Genomic DNA, 25,407 nt, shown 5'->3' with positions numbered 1-25,407 from the left:
CTCTTCCTAGAATAAAGACCAGAGGACACAGGACAACATCCAGACCACATCCACACCTGCGAGAACCCAGTGCCTAGTGAAGGGGGTAAGATACAAGCTCCGGCCCAGCAGGACCCGAGCGCCCCTCCCCCCAGCTCCCAGCGGGAGAAGAGCAGGCAGAGCGGGAGGGAGACGGAGCCCAGGACTGCTGAACACCCAGCCCCAGCCATCCGGGCCAGAGTGCAGGGCCCTCGATACTGGGAAAACAGGGCAGCAAGAACAGTGAGCAGACACTGGAGGCTGGGTGCTGGAGGACATAAGAAAAGCGCGCGACCATTTCTTTTTTGGCTTTTTTGCTGTTTTGTTTTGGCGAGCGCTTTTTGGAAGTCTTAAAGGGATAGGGACCCCAATACTAGGGAAACAGGGCAGCAAGACCGGCAAGCGGGTATCGGAGGCCGGCGCCAGAAAACAAAAGGAAAGGGAGCAGCCATTTCTTTTTTCTTTTCTTTTTTTTTGTTGTTGTTGTTTTGTTTTGGCAAACGCTTTTTGGAAGTCTTAAAGGGATAGGGACCCCAATACTAGGGAAACAGGGCAGCAAGACTGCTGAGCAGGTGCCTGACGCTGGCGCTGGAGAATAAAGAAAAACAAGCGGCCATTTTTAATTAATTTATTTATTTTTGAATTTTTTATTTTGTTATTATTATTATTTTTTTTGTGGTCGTTGTTTTGTTTTGGTGGGTGCTTTTTGGAATTCTTAAAGGAGCAGGGCGGGACACTTAATCCAGAGGTAGGGAATCCGGGGATCTCTGGGCACCCTAACCCCTGGGCTGCAGGGAGCAGGGAGGCCCCTTACGGAGATAAATAGCCTCCCGGCCGCTCCCGATCCAAAGCAACTCCACCACTTTGGAGCAGCTGCCCGAGCCAGGCCACACCCACAGCAACAGCGGAGATTAACTCCATAGCAGCCGGGCAGGAAGCAGAAGCCCTGTCTGTGCGCAGCTACCCAGCACGAGCCACTAGAGGTCACTGTTCTCCCAGGAGAGAAGGGCCACAAACCAACAAGAAGGGAAGTTCTTCCAGCCGTCACTCGTCCCAGCTCTGCAAACTATTCCTATCACCATGAAAAGACAAAATTACAGGCAAACCAACATCACAGAGACACCAGAGAAGGAGACAGACCTAACCAGTTTTCCTGAAAAAGAATTCAAAATAAAAATCATAAACATGCTGAAAGAGATGCAGAGAAATACGCAAGAGATATGTGATGAAGTCCGGAGGGAGATCACAGATGCTAGAAAGGAGATTACAGAAATGAAACAAACTCTGGAAGGGTTTATAAGCAGAATGGATACGATGCAAGAGGCCATTGATGGAATTGAAACCAGAGAACAGGAACACACAGAAGCTGACATAGAGAGAGATAAAAGGATCTACAGGAATGAAACAATATTAAGAGAACTGTGTGACCAATCCAAAAGGAACAACATCCGTATTATAGGGGTCCCAGAAGAAGAAGAGAGAGGAAAAGAGATGGAAAGTATCTTGGAAGAAATAATTGCTGAAAACTTCCCCAAACTGGGGGAGGAAATAATTGAACAGACCACGGAAATACACAGAACCCCCAACAGAAAGGATCCAAGGAGGAAAACACCAAGACACATGATAATTAAAATGGCAAAGATCAAGGACAAGGAAAGAGTTGTAAAGGCAGCTAGAGAGAAAAAGGTCACCTATAAAGGAAAACCCATCAGGCTAACATCAGACTTCTCAACAGAAACCCTACAGGCTAGAAGAGAATGGCATGATATATTTAATGCAATGAAACAGAAGGGCCTTGAACCAAGGATACTGTATCCAGCACGACTATCATTTAAATATGACGGTGGGATTAAACAATTCCCAGACAAACAAAAGCTGAGGGAATTTGCTTTCCACAAACCACCTCTACAGAACATCTTACAGGGACTGCTCTAGATGGGAGCACTCCCAGAAAGAGCACAGCACAAAACACCCAACATATGAAGAATCGAGGAGGAGGAACAAGAAGGGAGAGAAGAAAAGAATCTCCAGACAGTGTATATAACAGCTCACTAAGCGAGCTAAGTTAGGCAGTAATATACTAAAGAGGCTAACCTTGAACCTTTGGTAACCACGAATTTAAAGCCTGCAATGGCAATAAGTACATATCTTTCAATAGTCACCCTAAATGTTAATGGGTTGAATGCACCAATCAAAAGACACAGAGTAACAGAATGGATAAAAAAGCAAGACCCATCTATATGCTGCTTACAAGAAACTCACCTCAAACCCAAAGACATGTACAGACTAAAAGTCAAGGGATGGAAAAACATACTTCAAGCAAACAACAGTGAGAAGAAAGCAGGGGCTGCAGTACTAATATCAGACAAAATAGACTTCAAAACAAAGAAAGTAACAAGAGATAAAGAAGGACACTACATAATGATAAAGGGCTCAGTCCAACAAGAGGATATAACCATTCTAAATATATATGCACCCAACACAGGAGCACCAGCATATGTGAAACAAATACTAACAGAACTAAAGGGGGATATAGACTGCAATGCATTCATTCTAGGAGACTTCAACACACCACTCACCCCAAAGGATAGATCCACTGGGCAGAAAATAAGTAAGAACACGGAAGCACTGAACAACACAGTAGAGCAGATGGACCTAATAGATATCTATAGAACTCTACATCCAAAAGCAGCGGGATATACATTCTTCTCAAGTGCACATGGAACATTCTCCAGAATACACCACATACTAGGCCACAAAAAGAGCCTCAGAAAATTCCAAAAGATTGAAATACTACCAACCAACTTTTCAGACCATAAAGGCATAAAACTAGAAATAAACTGTACAAAGAAAGCAAAGAGGCTCACAAACACATGGAGGCTTAACAACACGCTCCTAAATAATCAATGGATCAATGACCAAATCAAAATGGAGAACCAGCAATATATGGAAACAAATGACAACAACAACACTAAGCCCCAACTTCTGTGGGACGCAGCAAAAGCAGTCTTAAGAGGAAAGTATATAGCAATCCAGGCATATTTAAAAAAGGAAGAGCAATCCCAAATGAATGGTCTAATGTCACAATTATCAAAATTGGGAAAAGAAGAACAGATGACGCCTAAGGTCAGCAGAAGGAGGGACATAATAAAGATCAGAGAAGAAATAAATAAAATTGAGAAGAATAAAACAATAGCAAAAATCAATGAAACCAAGAGCTGGTTCTTTGAGAAAATAAACAAAATAGATAAGCCTCTAGCCAAACTTATTAAGAAGAAAAGAGAGTCAACACAAATCAACAGTATCAGAAACAAGAAAGGAAAAATCACGACGGACCCCACGGAAATGCAAAGAATTATTGGAGAATACTATGAAAACCTATATGCTAACAAGCTGGGAAACCTAGGAGAAATGGACAACTTCCTAGAAAAATATAACCTTCCAAGATTGACCCAGGAAGAAACAGAAAATCTAAACAGACCAATTACCAGCAATGAAATTGAAGCAGTAATCAAAAAACTACCAAAGAACAAAACCCCCGGGCCAGATGGATTTACCTCGGAATTTTATCAGACATACAGGGAAGACATAATACCCATTCTCCTTAGAGTTTTCCAAAAAATAGAGGAGGAGGGGATACTCCCAAACTCATTCTATGAAGCTAACATCACCGTAATACCAAAACCAGGCAAAGACCCCACCAAAAAAGAAAACTACAGACCAATATCCCTGATGAACGTAGATGCAAAAATACTCAACAAAATATTAGCAAACCGAATTCAAAAATACATCAAAAGGATCATACACCATGACCAAGTGGGATTCATCCCAGGGATGCAAGGATGGTACAACATTCGAAAGTCCATCAACATCATCCACCACATCAACAAAAAGAAAGACAAAAACCACATGATCATCTCCATAGATGCTGAGAAAGCATTTGACAAAGTTCAACATCCATTCATGTTAAAAACTCTCAGCAAAATGGGAATAGAGGGCAAGTACCTCAACATAATAAAGGCCATCTATGATAAACCCACAGCCAACATTATATTGAACAGTGAGAAGCTGAAAGCATTTCCTCTGAGATCGGGAACTAGACAGGGATGCCCACTCTCTCCACTGTTATTTAACATAGTACTGGAGGTCCTAGCCACGGCGATCAGACAAAACAAAGAAATACAAGGAATCCAGATTGGTAAAGAAGAAGTTAAACTGTCACTATTTGCAGATGACATGATACTGTACATAAAAAACCCTAAAGACTCCACCCCAAAATTACTAGAACTGATATCAGAATACAGCAAAGTTGCAGGATACAAAATCAACACACAGAAATCTGTGGCTTTCCTGTATACTAACAATGAACCAACAGAAAGAGAAATCAGGAAAACAACTCCATTCACAATTGCATCACAAAAAATAAAATACCTAGGAATAAACCTAACCAAAGAAGTGAAAGACTTATACTCTGAAAACTACAAGTCACTCTTAAGAGAAATTAAAGGGGACACTAACAGATGGAAACTCATCCCATGCTCGTGGCTAGGAAGAATTAATATCGTCAAAATGGCCATCCTGCCCAAAGCAATATACAGATTTGATGCAATCCCTACGAAACTACCAGCAACATTCTTCAATGAACTGGAACAAATAATTGAAAAATTCATTTGGAAACACAAAAGACCCCGAATAGCCAAAGCAATCCTGAGAAAGAAGAATAAAGTAGGGGGGATCTCACTCCCCAACTTCAAGCTCTACTATAAAGCCATAGTAATCAAGACAATTTGGTACTGGCACAAGAGCAGAGCCACAGACCAATGGAACAGACTAGACAATCCAGACATTAACCCAGACATATATGGTCAATTAATATTTGATAAAGGAGCCATGCACATACAATGGCGAAATGACAGTCTCTTCAACAGGTGGTGCTGGCAAAATTGGACAGCTACATGTAGGAGAATGAAACTGGACCATTGTCTAACCCCATATACAAAAGTAAACTCAAAATGGATCAAAGACCTGAATGTAAGCCATGAAACCATTAAACTCTTGGAAGAAAACATAGGCAAAAACCTCTTAGACATAAACATGAGTGACCTCTTCTTGAACATATCTCCCCGGGCAAGGAAAACAACAGCAAAAATGAGTAAGTGGGACTATATTAAGCTGAAAAGCTTCTGTACAGCAAAAGACACCATCAATAGAACAAGAAGGATCCCTACAGTATGGGAGAATATATTTGAAAATGACACATCCGATAAAGGCTTGACGTCCAGAATATATAAGGAGCTCACACGCCTCAACAAACAAAAAACAAATAACCCAATTAAAAAATGGGCAGAGGAACTGAACAGACAGTTCTCCAAAAAAGAAATACAGATGGCCAACAGACACATGAAAAGATGCTCCACATCGCTAATTATCAGAGAAATGCAAATTAAAACTACAATGAGGTATCACCTCACACCAGTAAGGATGGCTGCCATCCAAAAGACAAACAACAACAAATGTTGGTGAGGCTGTGGAGAAAGAGGAACCCTCCTACACTGCTGGTGGGAATGTAAGTTAGTTCAACCATTGTGGAAAGCAGTATGGAGGTACATCAAAATGCTCAAAACAGACTTACCATTTGACCCAGGAATTCCACTCCTAGGAATTTACCCTAAGAACGCAGCAATCAAGTTTGAGAAAGACAGATGCACCCCTATGTTTATTGCAGCACTATTTACAATAGCCAACAATTGGAAGCAACCTAAATGTCCATCAATAGATGAATGGATAAAGAAGATGTGGTACATATACACAATGGAATACTACTCAGCCATAAGAAAAGGGCAAATCCAATCATTTGCAGCAACATGGATGGAGCTGGAGGGTATTATGCTCAGTGAAACAAGCCAAGCGGAGAAAGAGAAATACCAAATGATTTCACTTATCTGTGGAATATAAGAACAAAGGAAAAACTGAAGGAACAAAACAGCAGCAGAATCACAGAACTCAAGAATGGACTAACAGGTACCAAAGGGAAAGGGACTGGGGAGGATGGGTGGGTAGGGAGGGATAAGGGGGGGAGAAGTAGGGGGGTATTAAGATTAACATACATGGGGGGGTACTAGAAAAGGGAGGGCTGTACAACACAGAGAAGGCAAGTAGTGATTCTACAACATTTTGCTATGCTGATGGACAGTGACTGTAAAGGGGTTTATAGGGGAGACCTGGTATAGGGGAGAGCCTAGTAAACATAATATTCGTCATGTAAGTGTAGATTAGTGATACCAAAAACAAAGCAAAAAAAAAAAAAAAAAAGGGCAGTTCCTGTGTGGTAACCTCCAACGAGTTCTACACAAGGGTATAAAGGGCATATAAAAGTGTAGGCAAAGGGTCTGTTTGTGTTTATACAGAGGATCAAAGCCTAATTTGGCTACCCAGAAAATGAACTAAGATACGATATGAAGAAGAACTCCCAACATCAGCACTCCCAACATCAGCACTCTCTGAAAGAGTCATACCAGAAGATAATCACCAAAAAACCTCAACAAAGATCCATGCAATGCTGCAGTTGTAGCTGCATTCATCCCACCAGTTCCTGGACTTGCCATTGGAATGAAGAAGGAGATATCTAAGCTGGCCTGTGCATACAGTACAACAACAAATTTGACTGGATCTACACTGTTGGAACTCAACCAAGAATTAGAAGTGCAAGTTGTAGCGCTCCAAAATCTTACAACTACAGACTATCTACTGTTAAAAGAACATATGGGATGTGAACAGTTCCCAGGAATGGGATGTTTTAATTTGTCTGATTTCTCTCAGACTGTTCAAGTACAGTTGGACAATATCCATCATATCATAGACAAATTTTCACAAATGCCTAGGGTGCCTAACTGGTTTTCTTGGCCTCACTGGAGATGGCTGGTAATTATAGATCTGCTTTGGTTATGTAACTGTATTCCTATTATGTTAATGTGTGTGTGCAATTTCATTAGTAGTTTAAAACCTATACATGCTGGTTACTCTACAAGAAGGTATGTCAAAGAAATAATCAATCTTCCCAAGTTTTCCTCTGCCTGCTACTTCTATAGCTTTTCTTCTTCCTTCCTAATTACAACCCTTAAATAGAATTCGTGCCTCATATTGAATTTACCGAGTATCATTATTCCTCCAAGTGCTAAAGATACCTCAAGACAAATGCTGGGCATAGAAGCCACAGGGCATAAATCTGCAAAGTAAAAAGCTAACCTTTTCAAACAATATGGCTTCTCTCTCACTTACCAACTTTACATCTCCCTGTATGGCCCCGGAAGATGACTGGTTAGCCAGAGACAGGTAAGATTCCTCAAGGGAGGAACAACCTAAGACAGGCACAGTCGCAGGAGGGTCATCAGGTGAGAAATTGGGGATCAACAGAGGTGAGGCTTAGAACCTCACCCCCCCTGTTCTGAGAGAAATATTCTGCATACGTGGATGTTTTATTGCCCTTGTCTAGCTTGGATTAACACATAGTCTACAGGCACACACCTGATCATCTACATTTGCTCTCTTACAACACTAAACTAAGTTTTCTACCTTTATCTTACATCTACCTACCACTTCAGCATTTTATTAAAAATAATAATAATAATAATAATAATAAAGGGAGAAATGTGGGATCCACATATAAATCAAGTATAAAAATCAAACAAATATTCGTATTTGACCTGATTGTTTATAGTTCATAATGCGTGATCAAAACTGAAAGTTTCTGTGATGACTGCCCTTGCACTGTTCACCATGTAAGAACTTATTCACTATGTAAGAATTTGTTTACCATGTAAGAACTTGTTCGTTGTGCTTCAGAAGATCGGAGACTGATGAAAATTAGGCTTGGGGTTGATTAATGATTGTGCATTGAGTCCCCTATACAGAATTTTATTGTTGTTAACAACCATTTGGTCAGTAAATATAAGATATGCCCTCTAAAAAAAAAAACTTCTCTTCAAGAGAACTAAGAACCTGTAAACCCCCATTTCCAAGCACTTTTTCTCACGTCTCGTCACCTTGATTTCACCAAGGTGAAATCATTTACACTTCCGATGGCCTCCTGTTTCTTCACACTCTTTCCTCCCTTGTTCTCTTTATAAAGCACTACCTAGGTTTTCTCTCTTCCTTCTGATGCTTTAACACCAGAAATTACAGCAGTTCTATGCCAGCACTTCTATCTTTTCTCTCCTTCCCTGGATGCTCATTTTTCTCTTTGAACTTCATGTATCACTCGCAGGCACTAAACCTTCGTATCTATTTTATCTTTTTCCCTGATTGACACACATTCATTTCCAAAGGCCTGCTAATCATTTCCTCCATCTGGATGATCCACCAGAACTCCCAAAAAGCTCCTTTCACTGGTTTATTTGGATGAACGCCTCTTTTTTCCAGAGATGCAAATTTCAAACCTCAGTGAATTGTTTAAAATCTTCTTAAGACTAGGTGTCAAATTCTTACTCTGCCACATCCTATGGACAAGTTCCTTAATCTCAGAAAGGCTGTTTTCCCACAAGATTATCAGAAAGATAAAATGGGGTAACACATGGAACATGCTTCAGAGTCTGGAAAATGCTAACTGCTTATCAAATGTTACCTACATCTAAAAAATGGATTAATGAAATAAAAAAACAGAGCTAAAATAACTGAGTGGATTGGCTGGCTGAGGAAAGTTAGAATCACATGAGCTTGTCAGATACTTAAAATTGCCTATGTGCAAAAAGTATGTGGGTCTGAGTAACAAACTGGGGTCTTCCATCAGGCAAATCTTTGTCTTAAGTGGAAAGTCTAAAGCCTGATGGTTATGACAAATCCTGGTTTGGATACTTATCAGTTGTGTTACCTTTTGTTAAGTTACCTAAAGTTCTATACCTCAGTTTTCCCATCTGTAAAATGAGGGGAAATGGAACCTTCCACACAGTGTTGTTAAAGGGTTACACTAAGTATGTATAAAGCATTTACAACAGCTCCTGGCACAGGGAAAACACTCACTAGATCTACTAGTCATTATTATTATTATTCTATGTCCACTATCTACTAGTAACAAAGTAACTAAACCAAAGAACATTAATAAATGTTGAGCACATGGTGGTATCTGTAATCACACCCTCAAAAAACTATGTTATTAATAAAGAGAAAGTCCTCTCTTCCACAAAGCGTGAGAGCTGAAATAAAACCTCAACTCTTCTCTGTGTGAACCCCATCTCACAGGAACACTGCAAGGTAGTGAGTAGCCAGCAGGCTAGGTCAGGCCCCAGGAAGGACTGGATGTCTTACTTTCTATCTCACCAGGTTGGGGGAGGACAACCATTTCACCTGCTGCTCCTTAGCCCAAGCGAGTTCAGTGCCACTTCGAAACAGACTACCTCGTAGGAAGGGAGATAATCCATGCCTCCTGCCGGCCTAAGGCCCATTGTTACATTCTTTCATGTTTTTCTTCTCTCAGAAGCAAATATATTAATTGAGAATTATACTTTACCATTATCTCCCTCCTCAGATCTTCATTCTCATACAGATATAGGTGTCTCAAAACATCCTCAATTAAGTGACTCCTTCTAACTATGAGATTAAAGGTGGGCAGCAAAGCTAATTCAGATGCTCCTTGTTCCATAATTCCAACCAACCTCATATAAGTTCTAATTTTGTTCTCCTAGAAAAACAGAAATGTTTCACTTTATTTCACCATTTGCTCTGAATAGAAATTTATAAAGTAGAATAAACTGGTTCAGTTTGTTGAAGTGCATGGCACGAACACTTATGAGAAGAGTCTTATATACGTGAGATAGCTAACACTTTTGAATACTTACTTTGTGTGAGCCAACAGTCTAAATGCCTTACCTGTACTGACAAATTCAACCCTTACAAAAATGCAATGAGGACAATTCCAAGGCATTTTCAATTGTTCAAAACTGAAGCTAAAAATCTCTTTGCTGCATATGCTGACAAACAGAACTGACTCGGCTGGCCAAAGTTTATTGAAAGGGGAACACTTTTTATAAACCTTTATTATAGCATTATCAGGGAATACCAGCCATTTGCTTGGGTCAGAATTTCAAGAATCCTCTGTCAGTTATACTTCCACTGCTATGTTTTTCATTAGACTGGACATCATTAAATACTGGTGCTTGTCCCAATCAAGCCCAAGTCGGCTGTGCCTCCTGGAATGCCATCCAGAAGACTGCAAGGCACCAACCTCAAAGTACAAGCCCTACAACAAGGCCAGCTGCCCATGCTCTCACCTGTGCTACTGAGGCCCTAATATGCTTCATAAAGTATGGGTCTTTCTTGCCTTCTTCACCGGAATATGAGCTCCCTGAATACTACAACCACTGGTTTCACCAGTGGGGAGGCTCCCTTATCACCCCAAAATGTAGTATGTCTAAGGAGGCACATCATTTGACTTGTTAATGAAGACAAATAGGCAAACTTACCTGTATTTTTAAAAGTGAGTCTGCATATAGTAGCTTAATTTTCGATAAGTTATTAAAGACAAATGGAAAATGACTGAATATGACAGGATAATGGAGGTCTCCTGAAGTGCCCTAAAAATGGAAATGACAAGAATTCTGATAATGAAAGGAAAAAGAAATCTTATGCCTTACCTTACAGTCTTACATCCCTGATGATTTAAGGTCTTAGTACTTACAGCCAAAGCAAAGTTGCTGATAATATTTATTTATAAGAATTCTAAGAAAATGTTTATGTCTCAGTGAAAGGTATATAAACCTAGGATTTTCAGTGCTCATGTAATTTACCAATTAATCATAAACTCTGAACACATCCCCAAAGAGTCTGTTCTCCAACCTGCACTTCTGAAATATGAATAGTTCAGATGCAAGTGTTAGGTAGGGAAATGATACATTGTGGCCAGCTGGTTAGCACATATATGACCTTTGCCAAGCAAGGGTTGATGCACTAAGCAGAATTATAACGTTCAGAGGAAAGGAAAAGAACCTCAGGTGAGCTGCAGAACTGGCAGCAAGGAGCCTTTAGTTCTAAAACAATAAAAGAAGGAGTACTAGCACCCAGGGCACCCTCCCCAGAGTTGCAGCCCTGCACTGCTGGCTCTTGGTGAGTCATACTTCCCTCATCACCTACTGTAAGAGCAGAGCTCTGCTTCCCGCCTATGTTATCTCAGTACTACCTACCAGTCCTCTGGTAGGGTGTGGACAGCTTTCTTCCCTTTTGTTTTTCTGCACTTTTCATATTCTCACAGCCTCCAGATGAGCTATTTGACAGGGCAATCCAAATGATCTTCCCAGGTAGCAACCATTTTCTGTTAGTGGTCTGTGGTTACAAAACTGCAAAGGTTTTGAGGGGTCTGTCTTGCTTTTCCCATAAGGCTGTTATTGCTATTGGAAAACTGTGCAGACTGCAAGGGTTTTTGGAAACTCATAAAAAGTTTTAGCACAAATGCCTACAAAAAGTCACTGATCATCAATTTCACCCTTTAAATATTATGCCATACTTACTGAACTCATTTTCCAAGAGGATCTTCTATACACTTCTCCATAAAAATCAAGCCAGTGCGTGAGTTCATTTACTTTGAAAATATTTTCAGGCAGTTGACATTTAGCCTGGTTTAACTTAAATAAAAAATATATACAATTTTCTCAGAGGGCATAAAGACAATTTTGTTAACTTGCTATGAATGAGATTACGAGAAGAGCAAATTAAACTCCCTTTCTAATGACCAGGATAAAGTTCTATTTAGTTCCTCTACTGCCTAAGCCCCAAATTTTCAGGAAAATAAAGAATACCTAAGATTTAATAGTAGAAATTGATGATAAACTTCTAGTTACTTATAACTTATAAGTACGTTTTTAAAGAACTTTAAGTCCAAAGTAAACTACTACGAATGCAAAGCACTGAGGCCCAATACTTCAGGTCACGTTCTTTAGAGCTTAACAGTTAACACATGTTCCCTCTGAGCAAGGCACATGCAGAGCACCCCCCACCACACAGGGGGAGTGTTCCAGCCTCCCGCTCAGTGAGAGGACCAGGGTGACTACGACAGGCACATGAACACCCAGCACAATGCTAATCATCAGTCACTGAGGACAATGATAGTGACTGCGATGCTATGGACGTGAATGACGACCAGTACTGGACCTGGATGGGCACACTTCTGGCCTAAATGACTCATCTCAGGAGGTCTTCTAAAAGGCCCTCTTGGCTGTGTTAAGTTAAAACCACTCATCTGGAATAGTCTGACTGACTCTGGACCAGACCCCAAATGACCCAGGCATCCCAGCACTAGCAGCCCGAGTATGCTGAAGCTGTTTCAGCCCTGTGACTATGGTCCTCTGGACCTGCTGATCTCAGCCTTGAATTGTCAATAGTCTCAACATCCCCAGAATCATAGACAAAGTGGGTACTTCATCCTCAGGCCTTGTGGTCCCCCTTCTGAGGTGGGAGGAAGACATGGAGGCTTGACAAATATTCTGATGTCACCAGTTAAGAGTCAAAGGACAAAGCAGGAATCCTTAAGGATTTCTTTGACTGCAACTTCAGAATTTCTCAGGATTCTCTTTGTAAGTGGCAAAAGTTTATTAGAATATACTTTCTCTGAGCTCTTCAGTAAATTTTTCAAAACCCAAGTTATTTTTATTTCTCTTTTGTACAAAAAATCTTTGCAAGTAACTAAGGATAGCAATATGGCAGATGTGTTTTAAAGCAGTGTAACAGATTAGGCATCTTGATTCACTGAAACAACAAGAAAACACAGGATAAACTGTAGACAAGTATTTTTTAATGCAATACTGATCTTGTAAGTAGATATGGAATAATCAGGTTTAAAAACGAAGTTAAGATGGCATTTGCTTTGAGAATATTTGTCAAATCTAGTGAAAGTGAACATTAGCTTTCAATGATTTGGGCTTTAGGGAGAGATGACAAAGCCCAGACTCTGTTCAAAGCAGAAAGCTAACAGCAGAGACTTGCTTTACAAATCTTACAAATCTGCGACCCAAAAGTGCTACACCATCAGAGTGAAAGTAAACTAGAAATGAACAAGCTCTTTCCTCCACTTCTGTACCAACCTGCCCCACCCTGACTCCCCAAGACAATGAGACTAACTGCAGCTGGTTAAAATGGTATTGAGTAGGGAAAAACACAAATCCCACAGGATTTGTAATTAAGAAAGTGCTTGCCTTAAAGTTTCCCCACCAAATTTTTACCACCTGGAAATTAAAAGCTACAAGCAAAGAATTTAATTTATAGTATCAAACTGGTGCTGTCTCCAGACAAATTCATCCTGGAGAAACCCAGCCCTTCAAGAATTTCAACAGATAAAGTTTCAAGGCAAATGGGCATTGCACACACACACGCGCGCGCACGCACGCGCGCACACACACACACACACACAGTCACAAAACACATGATAATGAACACACTAAGAGGAAACGTCAGCAGACACAAGAGTTGGCAAAAAATGACCTGCAAACACTTCAGATACTAAAATTATAAGATAAAGATTTAAATAAGTAAAAGGAAAGCTTGAAACTAAAAGAATGAAGAAATTATAAATAATGACAAGAAAAAAATTCAAAGAACCAATGAAGACTTCTGGAAGTGGAAAACAGTGCTTGGGATGAAGAAATCAGAATGTGGTACAAAGAGACAAGTAGATGGAAAATATGACAGGTTAAGAAATATGGAAGATAGAGAATATATAATATGTAAATAACTGGAATGTCAATAGGAAAGAAGAGAGTCATTATTTTTTTAGGTTTAAAATGTGTAACAATTTAGGAAAAAAATCAAGCAATAAAGGTTAGTTTCAAAAACCCTATAGTAAACTGTCTATTTCATAATGATATTCCAAATTTTCCTTTAAAATCACAGGGAAGGGAAAGTGCCCACTGTTACTACTACTACTTCTTATTCACACTGTATGGGAAGGCACAGCCAGTCCAATAAGGCAAGGGAAATAATACACAAGGGTTGGAAAGAAAAAACATTATTTTTTCAAACATATGATTGTATAGGAATGCAATAAAAATACAGGTCAATTACTAGATACAGTCTGAGAATTTAGCTTATTGGCTGGCTATAAAAAATATTAAAAAGTCAATGTACTCCAAAAAAATAAATTAAAAACCAATGCATCTGTAATTAAAAGATACCATTTACAAAAACCTAAAAAAATGAAATATGCTGGAATAGATTTAACTAAACATATCCAAGACTTTCATAGTAAAATAACAAAACTTTATGGAAAGATTTAAAGATTTATCTAATAAGCAGAAGATTCAAGAAGATTCAAAATAGTAAAGATAGCAATATCCCCAAAATAGAGATTCAATGCAACTCCAAATTCCCAACAAAATTACTGTGTGTGTGTGGAACATGACGAGCCCATTTTAAAATTTGTATTTTAAAGCCAAATGCCAAAAATAGCCAAGATACACTTCAAGAATAAGAGGGGTACTTCTCACCAGATATAAACTATTATTACTTAGGTACATAAAAAATGACCAACAGTAGAGAAGAGAGCCCAGAAATGAATCTTACACACAGAAATTTGTTGTATGACAGAGTCTGTATTATCTACAGCAGGGAAGGGCAGAATTTCAGTAAGTCGTACAGCTAATTATTTTTATATGGAAAATTAAACTTTCTAATTGGATTAAACACCAAATTGTGAAAGCAAAGCTCAAATGATACCCCCTTCAGTCCCAGGAAAGAGTTGCCCCTGCCCTGGAGCTAGGATGTACAGGTCCCTGCTCTGGCCTTCTCCCAGCAAAGTCTCCCTCCCACTGGGTTAAGTATAGAGCCTGCAGGGCCAAGGGGACCTGTCTGCAGCAGCCAACACATCACCTTCTAGACTGAGTTCCAGATACCCCCACATCTGAAGTCCCTGCTCAAATGGCTCCAAAGTCAGCTTTCAGGACCTGGTCAGGCCTCTTCCCATTTGATTTCTAGAGAGCAGACAGAAGAGAGCACACCCCCAGGCTCCAGGGTTCCAAGATTGGCTAAGGAGCAGCTACTGTGGGAGGTGGGGATAGAATGCAGACTATATGGGCTGAGGTGTCCACATATGGCCATGTGGCACCTCTGGTGTGGGAAGAAACTAAGGTAGGAAAAGAATGCAGAGGACTTGGGGATGTATCTGTCTGAGGCTCCACCTTTCAGTGCAGACCTCTGTAAGGAGTCTGAGATCTCTAAATTCAAACCTGGCCTCCCCTGTCACTAGGAAGGCTTATCTGTCAAGATGGGAGAATAGAGTATATTTTTCTTTTAGAGCATATTTATTCAACAGTTTGTTAGCTAGATTTCTAACCTATTAACTATTAGACATATTTGGGCCTCTGTACTCTTTCCCTGGCCCAAGCTATCACTTCTGTTAGAAGACCATGTAGAGCAGCTTTCAGGGCCAAATCAGACCCCTCTACTTATTTTCAGAAAGTCTTATTAGAATGCAGCCACACCCACTCATTTTCGTGTTGCCTGTAGCTGCTTTCATGTTACTATTGCAGTACAATAGTCACAGGTGAGACAGAAACCACATGCCTCACAAAGCTAACTGGTTCTTTCCCCAAAGAAACCCTGCTGATCCCAGATTTAGGGTAACAGTTTAAAATAGAAAAAAAGCTTAAAACAAGACACTAGGAGTAAAAATTACAAAGGAAAGATTGACAAGTTTATCTATTTAAAATGAAGAATGTGGGTAAATCAAAAAACACCATAAAGTGAAAAAATGAGCTACAAACCAGAATATATCACAACACATACAACTGACAAAAGACTAGCTTTCAAAGTAATGATAATAAAAATTTTAAAAACTCCCATCAATAAGAAAAGTCAAACAATACATTTATGTTGAGCAAAAATTAAGGACATTTTATAGAAGAGAAAACAAGTACTACCATTATAAACATGAAAATATGCTCTGAAATGCATTAGAACCGGGGAAATGCAACTGAAATCTAATTTGGTACCACTTCAGACTAAAAATACTTTCCAAATATTAAAGTCAGACATAGAGCAAGAGAATTATCATCTCCTGGAGAGGATTTAAACTGGCCCAACCACTTTGGAAGAGCATTTGACACTCCCAGTAAAGAACTCATGCATATCCTAAACCCATCAATTCCAGAAGTAGGTCTGGAAACTAAAAACCAATTCTTGACACATGAACACTAGAGATATGTACAAAAATATTTATAGCAGTGTATTTTCTCACAGAGAAATCCCACCCCCTACAAAAAAAGTAAGAATTGCAAACAGCAGATATAACCACCCATATACTGGAATGGATAAATATGGTAGACTCATACTAATGAATGAAATAGTCATAGGTATCAATCTGGTGAATCCATACAACAAAATGTTGTGTAGGAATCATGTATTCTATTCACAATTTCAAAAACAGAACTAAACAACATAGCGTCTAGAGAGATATATAGTGGTAAAACAACAAAGAGAAGTAAGGGAATGATTAACCCAAAATCCAGGATCAAGGCTACCTCCAGGTGGGGGTGGGGTACAGTCTGTGAGAGATACACAGGCATTTCTAATGTATTGAAAATCTTTTTTTAACATGAGCAGTAGCTACACTAGTGTCTGTTTTATTACTTTTCTTCAAACTGTACATAGATACCATACATACTCCCTTATATGTATGACTTAACTCTTAAGAAAGCAAATTTTTAAAACAGCAACATAAATTTCATGTTTTGTAACATCTCATTAAGATTCAGGCCAACTGAAACCAATGCAATTTTACTGCAAAATAAAGATACATGGGTTTCTAAAAGAACCCTTACCCTGTGCAGCCTTTTCAACATTTCTAAGAGAGCTTTAATGTGACAGTTACTCTCTGGACTTTCAGTCCAATAGCGCATTTGAGCAGTGATGGCTCTTGTAAACATCTGGACCAGTTGGCTGAGATCAGATTCTTGCAGAGATGCCCAATATTTCTCTGAGGGATACAAATTTGGTTAAATAAATGTTAGAATGTAATTTCCCTTGGATTCTTAAAGATGAAAACTGGTATCTTTCAAAACTGGTATAGACTATTTTCTTACTTATCATAGTTACAAAAACACATTTTCTAATACATTTTTCAGTAGATATGGCTACAACAAAAAGTTTAGAATTTAATGTCCTAGAAAAAATTCCTTGACAGTAATGAAAACCACAACTTGATCTAATTAATTTGTGAAAAAGAGAAAAAAATTAGCCACAGTTTTGTCCAGATGAAATAAGCACACTGTATCAAAACGAGATAAAGAATTATTCATGATTGTGCCAACTCTTTTTGTACTCCCAGCATGAGTTTTTAACTCTAAAAAAAAAAAACAAAAAAAGTTTTAAACTAGCTTATGTTACCTGGATTTAGTAAGACATAAGAAAGAATGAACTTCCCTAGACTAAGTATGATGTTTGGGTCAAAAACCTTGTTAAAATCTAACCAAACTCCTAGACCTAACTTCCAGTGGACTGGAAATACAGAGAAAGGAGGAAACATTCGGACAAATCCAGATGTGGGACACTCAAGACAACTGACTGGACTCTTTAAAAAAAAAAAAAAGGCTATAAAATACTTTTTGGAAGAAGTGCAGAAATCTGAATATGGTTCAGATATTATAAAATATTGTGGAATTGTGACTAACTTTATTAGGTGGGATAATGACGTCATGGTAATATAGGACTCCATATTCTTAGGAGATGAATGCTGAAATATTATGAGTAAAATGTCATGATGTGCCAACTTACTTTCAAATTGTTCAGCAAAAATAAAATAGAATCAGTACATAGAGGAAGCACACATGATAGTCATCGCTGACTCTAAGGTAAAGGGTCTATGGGTGTTCACTGTACTATTTTTTCAACTTCTGTGTATGAAATTTTTCATCATGAAAAACTGGGGGAAAAGGGCCTCATGACCAAACCATGCATGAATCATTACAAGAACATTAAAAAGGTACTAGAACAATCTATTTTGGATGACCAGTTAATTCTACAGCATCTTTACAACATGCAAATATGACCTAAAAAACACGAATGTATTCTATACTAAGTTTTGCCATAACTGTACTAGGCATTATTTCTATTGAGGATGGTAAAGCATGTTCAAACGTAAATCATGAATCTTACCCATTATGCCTGACGAATGGTCACTCATTTTACAAAGAGCCTCTGCAAACGGAACCACTAGGCTCTCCCAGTTGTTATAATCATGCATCATAGGACATTCTGGAAGAAGGAAGAAAATTTCTAAAGCTTCTTGGTGTGGAGAATGAAACGGAAGATTTTTGAACAGATTATCCCTGAGAGACGTGGTTATCTATGGTCAAAAAGGATCAGAGAAAAGACACTCAAAACACAGCAGGAACTGGTTGCTACTTGCTGTAATAAAGCACAGAACCTGGAGTTTCATTCTACTATGATATTGGAAAAATCATTTAGTCTTTCTAAAACCCATGCTTACACCCCACTTCACCCAGCCTCCTGAGGTGTAGACGTGTTATAAGTATTGTCCCCTTCAATTGTTGAGGTGCAGAAAGCAGATCAAAAAATCAGTATAAGAGTTACACTGGATGAACAATGGACTGAGAACTAATAAGCAGCCCTCCCAGAGGAATACACTCTACCCGCTGGTTCCACTATCACACCTCAGTTTTTTTAAAGAGGAAGAATGTGTCAGAACCCAAAACAAATAAAAAGCAACAACTGCAACAAAAAAAGACAACATGGTTTCCTATTAGCTCCTCAGAGGATCACCTGTCTCACCACAAACTCTAGTTTCTAGCTTTCTAATCACCTTTATTTCCCCAATTCAGAATGAGAGAGTTCAGGAAAAATTCAAATGCAAACCTGAATTTTTATGTTAGGTGTGTTCAGATAACAGAAATAATTTAAAAACCCACTAAAAAATAAGTTAGCATTTATGGAGTACTTATTTGTCAGTTATCGTGCTAAGTGATTTACATGTATTAGGTCATTTAACCCTTGTAGTTTTTCTGTAAGACAGATGATATTGTGTGAACTCCACTTCACAGATAAGCAATGTGTACTTCAAAGAAATTAATTTGATCAAGGTCAGACAGCTAAGTGAGAATCTCTCTGGTATCCTTCTAACTACAAAGTCCATGTTCTTCATCACTAAGTTATGATACTAGCTATATCTTATCTCTAATCATGTAAATTCTTGTAACTATTTTTATATCAAAACATTATACTGGGCTCCTCCTACTGGTTCAGTTTTGGAGTTACATATAAACGACAACTCTATTTTGATATGTCGTAATAGCACATGCTCCTCCAACCTCTTTTCTCATTATTAGCACATTCCCAAACCTCCGAACTGATAACCAGTCCTTTAGAACTGCCAATACTCTCAAGCCAGTTCTATGGTTCCACACACCGTGCCTTAGTGTACACCTTCCCGATGCCAGGAATGCCCCTGCCCCTACAGGCACCTGGGCAATGCCTACTTCCCCTGGGTACCTCATTCTGAGTACTCTAAGTAGAGCTGACCAGGTGCTACCCTAGGAATGACTGAATTCATTGATCCAAAAATATTTAGTATACACTCACTATGTTCTAAGCCACACATTCAGGAAGACAGTGGAGTGTAAAACACACCCAGTCTCCCCACTAATTCCTGAATGTTCGTGTCCATGTTCATAACATTCATTTTTTTATCAGGAGTGCTCATCACAGTGCCCTACACATAGCCAGTATTCAAATGTTTGCTGAGCAGGTGGATGAATGCCAAGTCTGTGAATGCATATCACAGAAACTCAAAATGGAAACATTACAGGGGTCTAAACCAACTATCTCATCTAAAACAATGGATGACTGCTCTGTGACTAGAGTTGCCTGCACATTATATAATATTGTTCTGGCACAACTGAGGTATTATTAGCCTTAGTGATGAACTGGTCCAACCCTTTCCCTTCATAGATGCAAAAATGGTCTTCTATTTTTGGTGATCTTTCCACTACAGTGGAAAGTGCTGCAGCATCTCGATAAAGGTGCATAATTAGAGATCCATTTTACCTGAGACTCCTCATTGCACTGTGATTTTGCCAAAGTGAACAGAATTAAACTTTCCACCTTCCCTTGAGAGAAAAGAAGTGCATGTGATAGAAAACCTGCAGCTAAGATACAGAATGCTAATTACGGCAGACAGAGCAACACAGCAGGTGAGGGAGCTGAGAGGAAGGAGCGAGAGATGAGAGCAAGACTGAGGGAAAAAGAATGAGAAAGAGGGAAAGATCAAGGATGGGGGAGCAAGTAAAGAAGTGATGGAGAGAAAAAAAACAGAGTGAGACCTAGATAGAAACGGATGGAGAGAACAGGGGAAGTGCCACTCCTAGAGCTACCAGTACATCAGAACTGGGTAATAAATTAACAAAGGAAGCATGTTTAGAACATCTGCAAGTAGGAAACCCACAGATAGTAATAATAGTGCTGAGACAAAGAAGCAACAATCCCAGAAAGGTCAAGAACATTCTAGAACCTATAAAAAAGTGCAATGTTAAAAAACAGAGAGGAAGAATCCAGGCAATCTTTGGTAAGGGGGATGTTCGTATCAGAAACAATGTTCTCATTTCTTTACTTACATTTAAAAGCATTGCAAATAAAGTATTCTTACTCCAGTGCTACCAATCACAACAAATCCTTCTGTCATCTTCCTAAAGCCCTGAGTTGAAAAAATTCCTTCTGTAGGGAGTGTATGTATGTACACATTGCATGTATAGATGAACTATTTGTAATCTATGTGATTATACCACCTACTGCATCCTAAGTGGGCAAACTTCTGAGTGCTATCTGAGTTTAACTTAATTTGGACATGCTACAGTCTCAAGATAATCTCAAAACACAATACTCTTACAATTTTGAATTCTTATAAAAAATGTTCTAGTGTATTTTCTTTTTCCAGGTAACAATATGAAGAATACAACCGTGTTAGTGATCCACTCCTTCTGGGTTAACTCCTTGAAGGTGTTTCTTGCTTTACTTAAATCCAAATGAACAGGAATCATTTCTGTAGCTATTCTATGGTAGGAAGATAAATTTATAAATAGATGGAAAAGTAAATAAAAAAGGACACTTCAAATATAAGTATTTTAATAGATTATCCAGATGAAAAGTTTCTTCTAAAGCATTTTTCATTTCAATGAATTTCTTTTTTCTCAACTTTACAATAACTATAATTTGGCTGAACACAAATACAATTAAAAATATAGTTGACAAACATGATTATTTCTAAAGTGAAACAAACTCTCAAGACTGAATTCATCACTGAATTAACATAACACGCTTTCAGACTTTAACTCAGACTTACTGTTACCTTAAATGGGTAATCAATATATACTTTCCAAAAACAAAAAAAAAGTCACAGAAAAGGTAACAGTTCTTCCTGTTTGTGGAAAAATGACCACTTCCCCCATTACTTGAACTGGAACTGAAGACCACAAAAAAGGAGTTTCAGAGCAGCACATTTTTTAGTGTTCTGACAGAAATTTGCTAATGAAATGTGTAAGCATCTGAACTCGTAACTTATGTTTTTACTGAATACATTATTTAAATATAGACACTATTTGTAAGAACTATATATTTACCATCTAAAAATAGAATTTCTATTTACATAAATATTTGAGAAGTGCCAAGTCATTCTTTCATAATATTCAAAAATTCAAAGAAACATATCTTTTTAAAACTGAGTTACATATAAAATGCACAAATCTTAGTGTACAGCTTGATGTATGTTGACATGTGTATATCACTCATGTAACCTTCACCCAGATGAAGATATCAAACATTCTTACTAGTATTTCCCCTTCACCTATTTTACCCATCCCTCTACCCCCTCCCCTATAGCAGCCACCAGTATGTTCTGTGTCTATGCATTTATTTGTTTTGTTTGTTTGAGAAACCTTAATATCTTGCAATAAGGGCATGTTTAAATAAATTAAGGTATGCCCTTTCCATGGAATACCATGCAGCCATTAAAATGTTATGAAAAATATGGAATATGGAAATTGACTAAAATGGAAAATGGACAAATACATTACGTGTAAAACAAAATACTCCCATGTTTTGTAAAAGAATACACTTACATAGAAAAAAAGATATATACACAAATACTCGCTATTACTCTTAAAAAATGGTATTGCTGACTTACCACTTTTTGTTTTGTGTCTATTATTGACATTTTCTACAGCAAGCATACATTGCTTTTGTTAAAAAAAATTACAAAGTAATTTTTAAAGAGATAAACACAGAGCTAATTATTTTACCCTCAAACCATTTTCTTCCCAATCTTTCCTTCTTTTTATTTATAACTGTGTTAGTTTCAGGTGTGTATATCACAATGAATCAATATATGTATACGCTGCAAAATGATTACCATCATAAGTCTAGTTAACACTCATCACCACGGTTATAAATTTTTTTTTGTACTGAGAACTTTTAAGAGTTACTCTCTTGACAAACTTTCAAATATACAATTATTAACTACAGTTAACATGCTGTACAGTATTTTTTAAATGAATTTTTAATTTATTATATATATTACCTTTCCTTTAAAAAACTTCCAGTCAGACAAGCAGGAGATGAAAATATCTCTCTGATTTCCCTGTATTAGAAATAAGACGGTGGTTAAAATAACTCATAGCATTGTTCTCCAAATTCTCCCCCAGTCTCCAAGTTGTTTGTATATAGCCCTGGGCATCTATAAGTCTACTCCATTTGCTAACTCTCAAAATTTCAGTGGCAAACATGGAAAACAAAAAGGTACATACTCAGAGAAGCCTTTGGAAAGCAATAAAGGAAAGACCCAGGGCATTTTCTTTGGCATATAAAACACTCCTAATCCTACTCAGTTTTCCAACCTATTTATTTCTTTTCCACTGAAGTAGGAACAAAAAACATTATTATAAGTAGTAAAAAGGTGGGAGTAGGGAGAGAGTGAGGTAATGCTCCATTCCATTTCAGAAGTAATTGCACAAAAAGTTCTTGATCACTTATGCTTGCAAATTATAATGCAATTGCAATTTATAAAATGACTTTCCAGAATTAGAAAGCCATACCTAAAAATATCGCTGAAAGGAAATGTTTGTAAAAATGAATGTAATCTTTACAAACAGTAGGGGTTTTATCCTTTAGAGCAAGGTAGCCCAAACTGTTCAGATGTGAAGCCCCAAAACAGGTGCTTCCAAGGTCAAACAGGGTTGGAAACTGGACACTGTATTTCTTCCTCAGAGAGTTACAATATATGCAAATGTATCAAGGCCCAAAGAGTCTTGTAGGAAGGGAAGCTGCCCTCATAAAGCTTAGATGCTAGTTGTGAATGTTAATTATTTTTTAATCTAAAACAACTTTGAGATGTAATTTACACACCAAACAGTTCACACATTTAAAGTGTGTAATTTGAAGGTTAATTTTGTATGTCAACTTAGCTAGGCCATGGTACCAAGATATTTGGTCAAACACCAATTTAGATGTTGCTATGAAGGTATTTTTTTAGATGAGATTAACATTTATCTTAGAAGACTTTGAGTAAAGCAGAATACCCTCCATAATGTGGGTACCACATCCAGTCAGTTGAAAGCCTTAAGAGAAAAAGCTTAAGGGTCCCTCAAGGAAAGAGGGAATGCGGCCTCCAGACTGCTTTGGCACTCAAACTGCAATATCCACCCTTCCCTAGGTCTCCAGCTTGCTTGCCTGCTTTACAGACTTTGAACTTGCCAGTCTCTACAACTGCATGAACCAATTCCTTATAAATCAATCTCCTGAGCTTGAAGAGTAGAAGATGGCGGTGTGAGTAGGGCAGCAGAAATCTCCTCCCAAAACCATACATATTTTGAAAATACAGCAAATACAACTATTCCTAGAAGAGAGACCAGAAGATACTGTACAACAGCCAGGCTACATCTACATCTGCAAGAACTCAGCATTCCCACAAAAAGAGTAAGATACAAAGCCGTGACCTGGCGGGACCTGAGCATTCCCCCGACCCCAGCTCACCAGTGGGAGGGAAAGAATCAGAGTGGGGAGAGAGTAGAAGCACAGGACTGCTAAATAACCAGCCCTAGTAATCTGCAACGGGAGCACAGACACACGTTGCATAATGTACTGGATATTAGAGAAACAGAAAAGTAAAATCCGAGACAGACTCAAGTGGGTCCCCACAGCCAGCTCGCCTGGGACAAAAGAAAAGCAGGCGCTTTAAAAGTTTTAAAAGTCTTGAAGGGACAAGGGTATAACAGGTGGACAAAATAGTCCTGGCAGACTCAGCCAAACAGGTGGGAATCTTAAGGAATTTCAGGCACCCTAACCCCCTGGGTGGCAATGCAGGTAGACCTTCCCTCATGGCGAAAAGCAGCCTGTCATTCATTCCCCCCTACCTGCACTGCAAGCAAACCAGCTGATCTACCACTGCTGCAGACCAGCTGGGGAGCAGCCCCGCCCACAGCAACCACAGAGTCTTCTCCCAGTGCGCAGCTAACCAGGCCAGACCCAGAGGCTGCCCCCAGTGCACAATCATGCAGCACAGGCAGAGGCGGCCCAGGCAAAGTCCAGAGGGCACGAAGGGGCGCCACTCTCACAGGAGAACACACGTTGTGCACCTGCAACCCCTGGCAGTGCGTTACGCTATACCGAGGGCCGCCCCGTCCATGGCAGCTCAGGGAATTAACCCAGAGACTGCTCCCTGTGTGCAGTTAACCAGCATATGCAGCAGAGGACAAGGTGACCAAGAAGCAGGAAGGGACTTTGTTCTTCCAGCTGACACACGCACCTCTTGCCAGCGATCATTTCAATCGCCATGAAAAGGCAGAAGAAACTGGTCCAATCCAAAATCACTCAAACAATGCCGAGAGAGGGCCTGGTGAGACAGATATAAGCAATCTACCTGAAAAATAATTCAAAATAAAAGTCATAGCCCAAGAGAGGGCTTGGCAAGACAGACATAACCAATCTTCCTGAAAAATAATTCAAAATAAAAGTCATAACCATGCTGATGGAGCTGCAGATAAATATGCAAGAGCTAAGGAATGAAGTCAGGAGAGAGACTACAGAATGAAACACTCTATAGAAGAGCAGACTGGATGAGGTGCAGGAGACTATTAATGGAATAGAAATCAGAGAACAGGAATACAGAGAAGCTGAGGCAGAGAGACAAAAGCATCTCTAGGAATGAACGAACAGTAGGAGAACTGTGTGACCAATCCAAACAGAACAATATTCACACAATAGGGGTACCAGAAGAAAAAGAGAGAGAAAAAGGGATAGAAAGTGTCTTTGAAGAAATAATTGCTGAAAACTCCCACAAGCTGCAGAAGGAAATAGTCTCTCAGACAATGGAAGCCCACATATCTTCCAACACAAGGCACCCAAGGAGGACAA

The 25,407-nt window shown here is 38.9% G+C and overlaps 1 protein-coding gene across 10 annotated transcripts in view; it reads right to left on the bottom strand.

Annotated features, from left to right (window-relative positions):
* The window catches only part of HERC5 (HECT and RLD domain containing E3 ubiquitin protein ligase 5), a 73,909-nt gene that overhangs the window by 30,027 nt on the left and 18,475 nt on the right, over window positions 1-25,407 (bottom strand). For 9 of the 10 annotated variants that reach the window (XM_036876229.2, XM_057502429.1, XM_057502428.1 and 6 more), the window contains 7 exons: window positions 22,577-22,636; window positions 20,961-21,054; window positions 18,145-18,334; window positions 16,812-16,966; window positions 11,514-11,627; window positions 10,473-10,583; window positions 9,521-9,691 (listed from right to left, as the gene is read on the bottom strand). In XM_036876229.2, the coding sequence (XP_036732124.1) occupies window positions 9,521-9,691; window positions 10,473-10,583; window positions 11,514-11,627; window positions 16,812-16,966; window positions 18,145-18,334; window positions 20,961-21,054; window positions 22,577-22,636 (895 nt within the window). The remainder of the gene's footprint in view (window positions 1-9,520; window positions 9,692-10,472; window positions 10,584-11,513; window positions 11,628-16,811; window positions 16,967-18,144; window positions 18,335-20,960; window positions 21,055-22,576; window positions 22,637-25,407) is intronic. The other variant, XM_036876231.2, reaches the window with a different exon arrangement.

This window comes from Manis pentadactyla, chromosome 5 (genome assembly GCF_030020395.1).
Source record: "Manis pentadactyla isolate mManPen7 chromosome 5, mManPen7.hap1, whole genome shotgun sequence".
Taxonomy (NCBI): Eukaryota; Metazoa; Chordata; class Mammalia; order Pholidota; family Manidae; genus Manis; species Manis pentadactyla.
The sequence above is the reverse complement of the archived record's forward strand: the minus strand, read 5'-3'. Positions and strand labels throughout refer to the sequence as shown.